Below are 15896 nucleotides of genomic sequence, written 5' to 3' on the forward strand. Positions count from 1 at the left end.
AACGTCATCGGCAGCTTTTAATAGTCACGTGGCCGGCAGAAGAAACAACGACAACGACTCGGTAATCTGCCGCCCGATTTTAAACCGAACTCGTTTTCTTTCGTTTCTATCGTCGTTTGTGGTACAGCGTTTTAAAAATTTGCCGTTTTTCTATATTTAATTACAAGCGCAACTCGCAGTCTTACTGGTACATAGATACAGTGGTACCTCGTTATACGTCTGCTTTAGAATACGCCCAATTCGGAATACGTCCTGTTTGGACGAAATAAATTTTGCTCGGTATACGACATAATTCAATTATACGCGTCATCAATGAACAAGTAGCACTATCGGTGTACTAGACCAGACTAGACGTTGGCGGTGCAACGGTTTATAACTTGGTTAAATTTCTTCTCATTTTAATTCGTAAGTAAAATTTTATTATTTTTATTAATCACGAATCGCAAAAAGGCAAATGAAAAGCAACAGAAAACTAAAAAAATGACTAGAATCACAATGAAACTGAAAAAGAGATTGTTGAGAAATACGAAGGTGGCACGCGAATTCCAGATTTTAACTGTTGCGTGCCGTATTCCGAGAACGACGATATCGAAAATCGCGAAAAGTAAAGACATTATAAAATCTGCTAACGTTGCGAAAGGGGTTAAATCGATTTCTAAACAGAGATCGTGACAGAGATTTCTAAGACATTGGATCGTGTCGAGAAATTGCTTTTGCTTTGGATAGTCTAACTGGAAAACGTGTGCTGGCGACGGCGTATCGGAAGCAATTATTTGCGAGAAAGCTAAAAGGATACACGCTGATCTCGTGAAAAATCAAATAGGAACTAGCCAGGAAAGCCAGGTGTTTAAAGCCAGCCATTTTTTTACGTGAGAACGGATTAATCATTTTTACATTACTTCTTATGGAAAAGATTGGTTCGGTATACCTCCAATTCGGTATAAGTCCAAACATCGGGAACGGATTAAGGTCGTATACCGAGGTTCCACTGTATTTGCATATCCCGAGACGTCTGATGGTGAAAAAATATACGATATTTTCTACCGTTACCTTTGTTTCGATGACGTGATCCTCTTTTTGGTTTCGTGGAAAAGATATGTTTCTGCTACTTTTTGCCCTGTGGGAATTGTCGTTAATGGAAGGACGGGTGTCGATCACGGGTGACGAAGGAGTCGAATTAATCCTTCCCTTATTCTTGAATTCTCGTTCCTCTGGCAACGACTCGATGTCGATTCCCGCAGCCACCAGATCCTTATACGTTCCTACGGCCACACATTTTCCCTGAACGTTAAAGTAGATTCTTAAAATATCGAGTTATAACTTAACAAAAAATAATTTTAATATTCTACCTTTACAAAAACAAAAATGCCTGGTCATCCGACAATCGGAAGCCTTTAGAGTGCTGATTTTCGATAGATTTTGACTGGCAAAAATTTCTCGCAGAAATAATTGGATTGACTTTGAGTTTTGAGAAGTAGAAACATTTTAAATATAACAAAGGTCGGTAGACTGGAGAGTTGACTGCCCTATCTCTCGGTGTCTCTTTGGAGCAGGAGGATCTCGAAATTTAGCCTAGCGCAGCGAGCTATCTTTCGCCCAGCATATTAATTTGCCATTTACAAAATGGTTTTTTCTAACGATTGTTTTCTTAGCCGTTATTTTCCTCATACATTTGCGTAAATCATGACTCTTACAATAAAATATTAAAAATAGTAATGAAACGGCAGCTGATAATTTTTCTACGGATAAGATATACTTTACTTACGATACTTCATAACTAATGACTTACAATACAAATAAAAATTTTTGGATAGAAATTTAATAATTTATCCACCGGAATCGTGTTGTGTTTTATATTAAAAATTTAATAGCAAACTTTTCTCCCTTACCGCTCCACTTGTCAATTTTTATATGTTTAGGGTGACTTGTCCATACATCTGTAAATATTCGTCCGGCGAATTGTACTTTTTTCGTTGTTAATAAATAAATGTGGAAATCGTGTTAATTGTAAAAGATATCCTTAAGATAGCTACATCTTAACGGTAGCTACATATAAACTATCGATATTTAGCAGCTTTTAAGACGTTGGACTGCTGTACTTAATATGCTAGTTTACAGCACTGCTAAGAGTAGGTAGTCTAACTTCAACCTCTAGCCTGTCTAAAGTCGAAACAATGCATTTGAAGGACTGTTTATAGGACGTTTTCGCATCCCGCGGGCTTCCAGAACACGCTGTAACGATATTGCAACTACTCTCTATATGAATTGTGGTATATAAGGTGTTATACGATTGCGATACGAAGTGGATTTACATCGCTACAATGTATGGGAAATCTGGTAAATCGCTAATTTAATACAGTATTAGTAAATTTTATTACAGCGTGTGTTTAAAAATCTGTACAAATTTATTTTTTTACACTTGACAGGAAACATTATTAAGAAATCTTTCTATTTTTCATAACAATGTAAATTAAAAATTCTTTCGTATAGTGCATTTAATAAAAATATAAAAAATACATACTTTTTCTAATAATATGATTTTGTCCGCTTGTTTCAAAAATTGCGCTTGGTGAGTCGCTATAATTCGAATTTTATTTTTTAAATATTGCATTATGCATCTGAAAAAGAAATGTTAATGTCAAAGTTAGTACATTTTCTAGGAATATATTCCGAAGGGTAAATAGAAAGCGTTAAAATACTTGTGAAATATATGCTCGGCAACGGGAGGATCGACAGAACTGAGAGGATCATCGAGAACAATTATATCGGCGTTCAGATAGAGAGCTCTGAAAGTATTTAATTTATCGTAGGTTGTCAACAATCATACTATGGCGGTAAGAAATTCTCACCTGGCTAAATTGATCCTGGCCTTCTGACCTCCACTCAGATTCGTTCCTCTTTCTCCTACTAATGTGGAATCGTTATCGGGAAAATCATTAATATCCTGGAAAATATAAGAAACAATTAGCCAGAACAGCAATAAATACACAGTACAGTATTGCTCGTTGAACGCTATTTGACATTGGATGAATTTGCTTTTACGCGAGTTCAAAACCTTAGACACTAACTTCTACGACCTCGCGCCTACAAATGCAATCTAACTACTACTTACTTACCTAGGGGATGTTGCAAGTGTATATTCTTTCGAATCGATACATCTCAAAACCTCGCAAACGGTATTTTGCAAAAGATAGCAAACACACTTATATTTCATAATAACCGTCAATCCTCATTTTACGCCATTTGTTCCAAGGAGTTGACGTCGTCAGTGTTTCATAATAGAATTAAATTATTTACAAATGTTTTAATTGGACGAAACAAATATATTTTATTGTAAATTTAGGTAGTTATTCTTTATTATGGGGAAATATTCCTATTTTGGTCTCATGAAATTCATCGCATTTTATCACACGATTTCATTTTACGCGATTTTCATTCGGAATCGATTAATAGCAGAATTCGAGAAATACCTGTACATTAAACTCGACGGTCGTTCCAGATAAAGTCATCCACCCTCATCTCTGTGGGAATCGATTTCAAATCTGAAATTTTTATGGACGATTTAATTTAAAAATGCCGAGCTCTAGTTTTTCATTGGCCACTGCCATCGACAGAGTAGAAAATAAACTTACTACAAACGCAAAAAGAAAAAAAGGCACGAGAGATAATTTATGAAAAAAATTATCCATTATAAGCCCGATTTCCTTTCGGTATGTGAACTTTGTACGAACCATCTATATATACCGGCCACATGAAATGACCCGGAACGATATAAAGCGTCTGCATTTAGGGCTTTAATTAAAAGAGCCCACGTTTGCAACTCGAGTGTGGTGGTCCAAGAGGCAGAATTAAAAAGAAATCGGAGGATAACTAAGGAACTGGGATGTTCTAAAAATGGTTTATGAGTCTGGTTAATCGGTGTAACGAAATAAATACCGGAAAAATGAGAACGAATGAAACGGTTCGTATAAACTTCACATACCAAAAAAATCAGGCATATAATGGCTTATAATGAAAGAGCTTTCCAAACAAAAAAACTCGTACATGGTATATGAAACAGCTCTTAATTTATATCGTACACTGCGAAACGACAAGGATCCATTTCCGGATGAAACTGAAACAGGGGTATACAGAATTCCGATAGTTAATGAAGAACTTAACCCAAAACAGCATATTTTGGCGTACCTAAGAGGAATTTAAAAACCAGAGTTAAAGAAAACCAATACCATACAAGGAAAGGAAAGAAAAGACGGCATTGGCAGCAATCGCAAACGTACAAGAAACTTCGGTACTTTGGGACGAATCGAAAATCATTAATAGAGAGGTTGCGGCCGACGTTTACAACGCGAAAACGTGTACGTTGGACGTTCGGCGCCGCTTTCCTATAAGCCTAGAAGTTTGACTATGGTGTTTGGATAGTCAGTGGAATCACGCTCGACATTCCAAACACCATTGCCAAACTTCTAGGCCTTTAGGAAAGCGGCGCCGAACATCCGACGTGCACGTTTTCGCGTTGAAAACATCGGCCGCAACCTCTCTACTGAAGTACACTCGCCCTTTACAGCCACGAATAAAGAAAAAATTTGAGATCTTTAAACAGAACCCTAGAAATAAATGCGTTAACGTCAGGTACGTAGAGCGATTTTCAACGGCACGGAGATACGCTATTAAAAAAGGACTCGAGACGAATAAAAACACTTTGTAACACGGCATCAATATTGACGAATTGGCAGCCTTAAATATTAATTAGTTAGGTTATGGTATTAAAATTTTGATAGTTTATAGTTATTCTAATAATTTAGGATTCTAATTTAACGAAAAAAATGTATATATATATATATATGTTTTTTTTAAATTCGCTAACTATATTCCTGATTTTGTCTCTTGAACACTGTAGTACAAACACCCGAACACTAAGCAATTTTCACCTGTAAATTTATTCAAAATTAAATTAATATGCTCGAATGTCCTTAATTTATTACAATCTTATTTCGTCCACTGGTACGTATCTATTAACAAGACTTATTAAACTGGCTTTAAGAATACTGCAACTCAGTTTCACAGATTAGAAAATCGTTTTATTTAATTTACCTGTAAATTAAATTTGCAGTATTCTTAAAGCCAATTTAATAAGTCCTGTTAATAGATACGTACTAGTGGACGAAATAAGATTGTAAATGTATTCAGTTGAAAATTGCCTAGTGTTCGGGTGTTCAAGAGGCAAAATAATTACCGACACGGTTTCAAGATTACCGATATATTCTTGATGTTAATTCGATTTTGAATTTGTAAAAAAAATGTCGGATGTTAAGTCGTTCCGAATTGAAACACGATTTTTCTAATCAAAATTCGATTTCTTTAATATTAACGATATATTTACACCCGACAAGGGCCGATAAATACAGCCGCAAAGCGTTTAATAAAGTGATTTAACTACTGTACCCCGGCGATAAGGTGTTTTTATATTTAGTTGAAAATAGAAGCTGGGTTAGAATGGATTGTGTTTCTTACCACAAAATTTGCCTTTAGTTAGTTAAAATCTGAAATTGAATACAACTGGTTGAGAAATATCATTTTATTTTTAGCGTGTTATAAAAATGAAAATGATATTTTATAGCATTTAATGTCTACATTTAAATTTGTTCAAGTTTACAATTCAATCTATCTGTCTATCTATCTTCTCAGCAATATTAGTTACTTTAATAAACACACCCGATTTACATTTGCCGTGTTTTTTTCTTTATTCCGAGCGTTTTCGGCCTATTCGGAAAGGCCATCTTCAGGCTTTTACATTCATCGTTCTAAATGGAACCATTTGTTCGAATTTCTTATGAATTTGAACTTTAACAACTTATGTATATACAAGAGTAAATAAATAGCTAACGATATCAATTTTCAATTCAATTCAATTTTTACAAACATTAATCTATTCTAAATTTTCTAATAAAAATTCAATTTCGTTGATAATAGGAGTATTTTTATTACGCTAACAAATAAGAACTGCACGTACGAATCTTCTCACCTTGTCAAGTGCCGAAAGATGCAAGACTTTATTATATTTCTTTTCTTGAAAATCTGAGCCAAAAAGAATGTTTTCTCTAATAGTTCCACCGAATATCCAAGGTTCTTGAGATGCGTAAGCGACCGTTCCTTGTAAAGTTACTTTTCCAGAAGTAATTGGAAGTTCTCCTATTATACTCATTAGTAACGTCGTCTAAGAAAACACAATCGGCGTACATTAAAAAATTAAGCCGTAATTTAGCTCGTTATTAAAATTGTTTAATATTAGGAGTGACATTTCTATGATTTTATAGAATATATGAATTTTAAATATTCTGTTTATTAATTACATTACCCGTTTTTAAAAATATCATTTAAATAATTATAGAAATTAATTCAACATTTCGTGTTACATAATGCACGAATTTTGTAGTGCGTAACCGAGATATAAAGTTACCTTCTTCGTTCACAAGGTGCGACATATAAATATTCGAAAGACTTATTCGTTAAAAATTAAAACCTCGAAGAAACTAATCGTCTTTTTTCCGCCACGTTCCATCATCAGAAAACGATAACAGTCTTGGCAGAAACGACCTAATATTGTAGGTTACTCCTCTGCAGAACTACGTAAAACAGTTAAAAAAAGTTCACTAATAGTGAGCCAATTATAAAGTATACACACAGTTTTAATTAAAATGGCCGACGGTTATTGGTGATTGGACACGGCGGAAAGACGACGACTTAGCTTCTTGAAAATTTTAAGTTTCAAAAAATTTTAATTAAAATCGAGGCTTATTGGTTGTTTGGAAAATTTCGTCGTGTCGTCAGTCAAAACTTAGCGATTTAGGTACCATAAATAAACTTTGTTGTTAAAAAGTAAGTTTTTATTACTCGTAAACGATAAAGAAATTTTCATTATGTTTTGAAAATTATAGGTTACGGACAGTTTGAAAATCTGAGGATACGGACGTTTATGTATTTAACCTATAAACATTTAATTCCGCGAGCTCGTTAGAAATATCTGTCTTATTTTTTGAAAAGTACTTCTTTTTTGTAAAAACGTACACATAATTTACAAGAAGAGAAATATTTTCAAATAAACTTTATATTTTCCTACTCAATTTTATAACAAGTACTTCCAGATGGAACCAGTACTTATTTCAATTAATCGCAACTAAAATCGAAAACATGGATGCTTTTAAATACGTTCAATCGTTACTTGATAACTGCAATAACGCACGTTTCTACAGTAGTAATATATTAATGAATACTAAGTAATAATCTGATAGTACGATACCTTTCCCGATCCTACAGATCCAATTACTGCAATCAGATTTCCAGAGTTAGCGGAAAACGATATATTTTGTAAATTGCCTGTTTTACTATCCTACAAAAGATACAAAAGTTTATTTATAATGTATAAATTGTATTAAAAATATTTTTCATAATTAAACATAATTTTTTTATTTTTAAATTTAGGAAAAATGTTAAAATTTATCACAGGATAGCGAAAAAATAATAAAACTTTGTATTTAAATGAAACTACGTGACCCGGAAAGGTAATAAGCCTCCGGAAAATAGTCTGTCGGTTCCCGTTCGGCCGACTTTCTTTATTAGGTCCTCTTAATATTTTCGAGTGGAAAAACATTTATTACCCAGCGGGTCTAACCAAGTTTAACGGCAGACAATTTATCCGCCTATTGTGGAAAGCTCTTGTCAGTCGTCCCTATTTATATAAAGTTACGCTTGCCGGAAACATCGTTTACAAAACTGACTTTTCGGTTTCGTCGTAAGTTATCTGTACAATTTGTATAATTGATAACGTAATATTTTATTCTGATATATTGTATAAATATGGACTAGACTTAAAAATATATTATACGTACTAGTGAATGGAATTACTCCAGCTACAACATCTGTGTATTTGCCATACATTTATAATAAATTCTTTACACGAAAAGTTATAAAAACTGATTTTTTTACAACGTATCTTTCCAGGAATCCAACTTTCTCGCGATTAAAAAACATAACGGGTGGAGGCGTAATGCTTACAATGGTTTATAAGTCAAGGATATTTATTACACCATTTATTTTTAAGAATTTGACTCTTTCTCGTAGCCAATCTTTCTCGAGAATTTATCGGTATTTTCCTGTAACTGCATTTTCATAAAAAATATTACAATAATCAACGTCGTTAAATACGTGTACTTTGTAAAAATCGATACACCTTTATAATTGCTCAAAAATATAATTCGCAAAATTTACAGTTAGTCAACTAAGGATGTTCGTATTACTTAAGTAGATGACTTCCTCCCCTTTGAAATATTCAAAGAAAAAAATTGTTTATTGCCAAATTAAGAATCAATGGAATCAAAACTCAAAAGACTTTTACTAGCGAATGCTAGTTTGTCGGCCGCGACAACAAATTTTCCGAATTGTTTTCGGATCCACGATGAAACTAGCAGGGAATGTTTTACTTCAATATTAAGAAGCAGAAAAGTCTGTAACCGTTGAAGAATGTTGGAAAATTATTTTCTAAAAGAAAGATGTTGAACATTTACAAATGATATAAATATTTTTTCAGATTTCGGACGATCCTTCGAAATTAATTATCGAAATATATACGAGTATTTTGTTTGTTATATTGAACTTACGAGTAAATATAACATTTCGAATGTGAGACACCCTTCGTTTGGTCTGCTTCAATTTATCCTCAAAACCTACGGGTATATTAGAGAAGTTGCGGCCCACGTTTTCAACGCGAAAACGTGTACGTCGGACGTTCGGCGCCGCTTTCCCATAAGCCTAGAAGTTTGACAATGGTGTTTGGAATGTCGATCATGATTCCACCGACTATGCAAACATTATTGTCAAACTTCTAGGCTTATATGAAAGCGGCGCCGAACGTCCGACGTACACGTTTTCGCGTTGAAAACGTCGGCCGCAACCTCTCTATTAGCTTCCAAGTTTATCCTTCCGAAAACTTATACAACAGTACCAAGATTATTCAAACTTTCTTGTATTAAAAATACAGTTGTCCCTTGATAATCCGACAGGTATGGGACCAAAGGTGTGTCGGATTACCAAAAGTGTCCGGATTACCGAAAATAATTACATATTTCGCATTGTTTTGCTACATTTCGTGTGTTTTATGTGAGCAGTTCTGTTCGAACAGTTGGAGTAGAGAATATTGTATGTTACTGCTAACTTACAATATTCTCTACTCCAACTGTTCGAACAGCTGCTCACATAAAACAACTGCTCACATAAAACACACGAAATGTGTGTCATCGAGTAAGAATTGGATGGGGAGATTCACATCGCGACATGCTTCTGTGCAAGTAAACACGTAACGGGGACGGGTATCTTGACGGGAGGTGCGTCGGACTACTGAGCATGTCGGATTAAAAAACGTCGGACTATAGAGGGACAACTGTAATTCTAAAAATAGAAAAATTTTTGCTTAATAAAATATCTTCTCTGTAAGCAAGGTTCGAGTTAAGCAATTATGGTATTTGACGTTTCAAATTTTTATTGTTTACAATAGGAAAGTTCGATGTACGTGGGCTCCGACCACGATTATTAAAATCTCGAGCAATAATTTTCCTAAAAATAATAATGCAGAAATTGTTGCAAATATCAGTAAACTAATCCGTGTTGAATTTATAAACCAGCACTTAGTTTTCGTACGTCACTTATTATAACTGTAGTCTACGTTTATAACGATTAGCGAAAATACGAACCGGTTACGTTATTTATTTATTTATTATAAAGGTAATACCGTAGACAAGAAGCGTCGCCCCAAATTAACATTATAGCATTTGTTTAAATTTACATAAAATCACAAACAATAAAAATATTATATATTAGAATGTGTAAAAGGCGGGAATTACCGAAACATAATGAATTCAGTAAAGATAAAATAAAATACCAGACAAACTTACTCAAATATTACGTATAAACCTAAAGAATCTAATATAAATCTACAATTATGTTAGAATAGGCTGTAAATACCGTACGAGATATTTCGATCTCGCGCGAAAATTACAATATATTTTGTTGCGATATTACCGACCTGGAAAATTTCAGCGTAATTAAGCATGGAGAAAAATCGTAAAACGAAGACTGAAACTCTTTTTACACAGCGTGTAGAATCTATAGAATTTATACAGTGTGTAAAATCAGCTACGACTTACGTCATGATAATACTCGTACAGTGGACGAACGTCCTGGATGCCCGCGAAATGTCTACAGATAAAGTCTGACAATTTTCGATATTTACATAAATTATCCAGTGTCGACTCGAATTCAATTTTATTTCATAATTTCGCCAATCCGGTTCGAATAATACAGTTATTATATAAAACAATAGCGTTTCCATACCTTATGCCAAGAGGCAGAAACGTCGTCCACCCAAACTCCGCATTTATCTACGGAAGACATTTCTTCAGAAACGTCGGTACTTTTTTCTTCCAGCAAAAGAAAATTCTGAAATTCAAAATTCGCAAAATAAATATATAACGTAGATAGGTTATGGTAGAATATTTTCAAAATAGTAGGTAGCACCGTAAGTACCTGTAATCTTTGTAACGAAACCAAAGCTTCCGCGATTTGGGAAACGGCCTGAGGAAATGCGTAAAACATGCAGCGATAGAAATTCATAGAAATCGTAACTGTAATAAAAACAGAACTGGCAGTTAACTTTCCACCCGTCAGCGAGTAGACTGCTAGGGCTAGGAACAGGATCAATTTGGAAAATATGGATCCCAGAGAAAAAGGAATTCCGTATAATTGCAACGACTGTTTGATACTTTGGATTTCCAACCTAAATAAAGTAACGAATTTTAATTAATACGTAATTATACGCTTTTACTAGAGACGTACGTAAAACTTTGCTGGTTTACTTTCTTATTTTTTCTATCGAATCGATTAACGGATCTTCCCAGGCGTACATCTTGATAACTCTCAGGCCAGTCAGTATTTCGTTCAGTAGAAGAAATCTTTTATCGGCTAATTTTGCCGCTTTTAACCTGTAAAAACGGAATATATTATTTCACATCTATAACTTACAGTTTGTCATGTATTTTCAATGCTGAATTATTGTACGAGAGTCGCCATTTGACGACTCTCGTACAATGGCGACTCTCTGTAATATGTATGATGTAAATGTTTCCTTCGTTGTTCTTCGTATTTTCAGCCTCCCGAATGCGCTTTAAAATACTCGCAGCTCCATCAAAAATTTCTTGTCGTCTGGTACTTTGTCTTCTCATTTGTATTTTAACCCGGCCTCGGGTAAAGTTTAAGAAACTCAAAACGTGACATTTATCTAAGCTCATTCGTCTATATAAAACGTCTAGATTGTAAATATATGTAGAGAAATTACAAAGAAAAACTTATATAAGTGTTTATTTAACTTATATTAATATATTCTAATTAACGTGCCGTATATTTTTAAACCTCAATTATCAACGAATTATGTCAGTAAAGTTAATTAAATTAATTAATAAATTCATTCCCGAAATAATGGTGACATCATTGGAAGTGAGTCGACGATTAAGCGAGTGAAGATATCAAACGTCAACAATTACTGTAACAAATAATATCCACTTTAGTTGCGAATACTAAAAGGACTTTTTTCCCCTGCTCAATTTGAGTTCGGTCAAGCCCTCAACGAGAGCGGTCGGGTAATAAAGAAGAAACTTGACTTAGAGCCGCCGCAAACTAGGGCTTTGCGAGAGCAAACACGCTAGCAAACGTGCGCTAGACAACCGATGACGTCGAAGGCTCCGCCCATGTCTTCTTGCCCACGCTGTTTTTCCTTCGCTAGCGCAGCGATACGAGAGTACGCTCGCTGTTCAGATATTTCAACAACTAGAGTATTTACGCTAGCAAGAGAGGACAGGAAAAATGGATGACAACATAAACGTGTCACATATCGAAAAAGAAATTATAGAATTTTATCGATGTACGTAAATTACATGATTAATACATTCAGTATTGAAAAGAAAATAGTATAACCGTTGTATGTAAATAGTAATATACAGTATAAATAGTTTTCGGCTAGTTAAGCCTAGTTAGGCTTAACTAGTAAACATGTTTTTTCCATGCTGTTTCAAAGTTCGGAACGAAAACTGACTGATTACAAGTATAGGTTATAATAAAATCTTGTTCTATAGCCAATCTACATCTGTGGAATCCACGTCATGTGGACTACGTTACGCGAGCAAACGTTGTGTTAGCTTACCTAGCAAAAATGGCTCAAAGCATCATGGGAAAAAAGGCGGGGCTTAGGAGCGCGAGCGAGCGTACGCTAGCTCCCGCATCCTGTAGTTAGCGGCGGCTCTTATGTGTTACGTAGTGCCTTTGAAGAATTCTCGGAGTTACTCGCCCTGATTCGATCTCGGATTCCCCGGAACAGTAAGGCCACCTAGTAGTCTATATATAAATATATATGTTCTATTGTTCTGATATTGTAACTTATTGCATAGAAATTTATAAATCCAAACAGAAATATCCGAGATGTAAAAAATTGCACCGAGTAAAACCTTATTACAATTTAGACCATTTTTTTTTCTTAACGGTTTTTCTTTGATAAACACAACCTTGACTTTGGAAGCGATTTTTGCAGACAACAATAAAACAGGAAAAAGTCTTGTAGTATCGAGCTTATTTTTACCAAAGAAAAACTCCTAAGAAATAATTTGACCGTCGTCTAGATTGTTTATTTCAGCAGATAATTGTTTCTCGTTTATTGATATTAGGAAGAATTTTTTCATCTGTTTCTTAACGAGCCATTTCCCGGAAGTCGACATTGTCTAACCTTTGCCTATTTATTACTTTTATCCTTTCCTTTTTTTTAATTAATAATATTGCACGCTGTCGACTTCGGTATGTTAAACGCCGAATGTCAAAACGAAATGTCTTTTTCATCCGAAAGCCAAGACATCTTGCTTTGACTTTTGACTAAGATTTCTTCTCCTTGCTAATCACAAACTGCATTAGTATAATAAGTCTTATTTATATACAAGTTCCGAGTAGACAACGGGGGAGTGATGATTCATGACAGCTATTTATTATTTTTTTCCTAGCCAGTCTGGTCAGAATTCGGACTTCGATTCGCTTACAGCGCGCTAGTAACTCTTTGCGTTGTGTAGAAAGAGTGTAGTTACTAATCCCACAAGGCTGAGTCTATAAAATTAACTACGTATTGTGATTGAATTTATAATATTTTACGTGTTCTGTGTTGTTTGCAATTCTATTGCCTTATCGTATTTAGAGATAGTATTTTATAGAAATGATAAGGATATATAAGAAAGTAAAGGGGTTAGTGAACTTGATTTAACTTTCTGACATCACCGGCATCCTTGGTGGAAAGGAGTACAGTGAGGGTCGCATCACCGATAAGAACGTGCCGCAATTCCGTATAGGATTTATTTCATTTGGCCCGAGGCTTCAATAATGTTTCACGGATTGTCTGCCCATTCGACCTGTCTATGGAAACGCAGAAGTCTACTACCGGTCAACATAAGAATATTAGACACATTTCTTGCAGGGACGCAGAGTTCGGTGCTAGAATAACTACGGAGTGAATAAGGCCTATCGTATCACGAACAAGCTAAAACTAAGGAATAAGGTTTTTGTTGCTTATAGCAACAAAAACCTTATTCCTTAGCAAGGTTTTAGTTTTAGCAAGGTTTTTGTTGATAGAGGTACGAATGATAGAAATAAGTGCAGAAAGTCAGCTAACCGTACACCCAATCGAGATCCCACAGATACAATATGGACACCGGAGATGGACTCCCGATGACAACCCCAGAGATAGAACCGCGCTGTTTCTCCTCCCGGAGAATTATCCAGTATCAAAAATAAAGAAAGCCGGATGGCGTTACCGGGGCGAAAGCTGGACCGACGAAACACGTCCGCCTGGAAAAGTACGGGACAAAAATCGTTGGCAATAACCGGTCCCGTTAAGAGCGGAAAAAAGTCGCAAAGAGCGAAGAAGTACCCGGCTAGACTGCGAGCGGACGAGGCAGGACAATGTAGGCGTCTACTGAAAAAAAAACACGAAAAGTACCCAGTGAAAAGTCCAGAGTCGGGAATAAAAGCAGGGAGAGCGAGCGAACCCGTCACCTACCAAGTGGCACTAGTCTGAGGTTTAGATGAGCGTGAAGAGGTATCCACGGTGGTAAAAGAAAGATATAGTGGAAAATTCAAGAAAGCGCAGTTATTTATTTATGAATAAACGTTTTATTTATATGGAAAGAAGAATATTTTATTGTTTTTTATTTCCGTGGGTCACAAACGTAGCAGGGCTGCGGAAGAGGCCTCGGGTAAGGTAGTAAGAGGATTTTATGAAAAACTGAATAACTGTGAAAAGAGCATTACAATTTGTTTTTTAATTCAAACCGAATCGTCCAGAGCATTAATTAATTCGCTACGACTATTTTGAACTTTTCGCAGGATTTAAATTTTAAATAATTAATAACTGAAATTATTACGTAACTTGACAATTTTTGATGTTTCTTTCGCGTTAAAAGTTGAATGTTTTAATAATAAATAGCAAGGAAATAGAGTGTTTGTGAATAGGCATTAGTACTAGTTTATTTACAGTAAATATTACCGAATATTACCGTCTGTACGATAGAATCGCCGGATCAGGTACTGTACCATTCGCTCTTCTAAAAGATCACACACGCGAAATGCGTTCTAACTCAAACGCTGTTTAACTTTCTAATTTATTTGTACAGTAAACAATATATTTTAAAGTTTAAATTAGGCCCATAATATTAATTAACGTATGTCGAACAATGATATATAAATTTTTGATTTTAATGTATTTGATTAAATATTACATTTTTTTAATGTTATGTTTTCTTTTTAAATTCTTTTAATTAATAAGGGATGAAAACAATATGAGTAGTACGTGTTTTTAACAATGATACAGACTGCTGTAAAACGAATACTATAATATACACGAAAGTACGAAACTTAAACAATGTTTACCTTAATTTAGAAAAAAGCCTTCCGAGTCCAAACTGCACGGGAATGTAGAGGAATAAAACCGCCACACCGGCCAGCACAGCTGGACCTATATATTGCCATAACATGGCAACTATTATAATTGCTTGCAAAGGAGAAATTATCACGTAATAAGACAAATAGATAAACTATAAAAATAACAAAAACAGAAATGTCAATTTAAGTTTGTCAAAAAAATATAGAATATAGTTTAATAAGTTAATAATGTATATGTATATATAAATTGCACGGCTTAAGTAACATACGTACTTTGTCGAATCTATCGACATCGTTCGAGAGTAGATTTACCATTCGACCAATCGTTGATTTGCTTATAGACGAATGGCTTAAACGTAAGGCCTATACCAAATATAAAAAACTTTTATTAATACACCACATAAATGAAGAATTTCGAATAATACACAATTTAAAATTGTTATTTCAATTCTTAAACAAAATATAATGTTATAAAGCGCCTCTGCTATTTTTACAATGCTTTCTTCTATCTCCGTGATAATTTTCTTACGGTTTTCTAATTTACGAGATTCTCATTTTCTCACCAATGTACGTGCTTAAAGTTAGACACGGCTCGAGCATTTAGAAAAATATTCATCTATACCGGTGGTTGCCAACCTTTTTCGTCCCGCCGAACCCTCGGTTCTACATAATATATCCAACGTCCCTAACATATTTCCTTGCGCGAAAAAGTCTTTTAAATATTCTTAAAACTTTTTCTATGAACCTCACATCTGTGTCTTTATCGTAAATTGTTTTCCACATCTGGACACCGTTTAACGCCATGTTTCTTCTTACCCGTTTTAACAGACTAAAGGGAAAGATGGTCGGGACTCCAACCCTCCTCTACGGTTACGTTCGGT

General features: G+C 34.8%; 1 protein-coding gene across 1 annotated transcript in view; it reads right to left on the bottom strand.

Moving 5' to 3' along the window:
• Positions 1-15896, bottom strand: part of LOC111631530 (multidrug resistance-associated protein 4-like) — a 69345-nt gene that overhangs the window by 45605 nt on the left and 7844 nt on the right. The window contains exons 5-15 of the mRNA XM_023375786.1: positions 15289-15378; positions 15004-15167; positions 10905-11030; positions 10576-10825; positions 10384-10488; positions 7298-7387; positions 6023-6214; positions 2850-2944; positions 2700-2786; positions 2522-2618; positions 1051-1281 (exon numbers count right to left, since the gene is read on the bottom strand). Of these exons, the coding sequence (XP_023231554.1) occupies positions 1051-1281; positions 2522-2618; positions 2700-2786; positions 2850-2944; positions 6023-6214; positions 7298-7387; positions 10384-10488; positions 10576-10825; positions 10905-11030; positions 15004-15167; positions 15289-15378 (1527 nt within the window). The remainder of the gene's footprint in view (positions 1-1050; positions 1282-2521; positions 2619-2699; positions 2787-2849; positions 2945-6022; positions 6215-7297; positions 7388-10383; positions 10489-10575; positions 10826-10904; positions 11031-15003; positions 15168-15288; positions 15379-15896) is intronic.

Source organism: Centruroides sculpturatus, unplaced genomic scaffold, assembly GCF_000671375.1.
Source record: "Centruroides sculpturatus isolate CEXI.00-Female unplaced genomic scaffold, Cexi_2.0 scaffold412, whole genome shotgun sequence".
In the NCBI taxonomy this organism is placed as follows: domain Eukaryota; kingdom Metazoa; phylum Arthropoda; class Arachnida; order Scorpiones; family Buthidae; genus Centruroides; species Centruroides sculpturatus.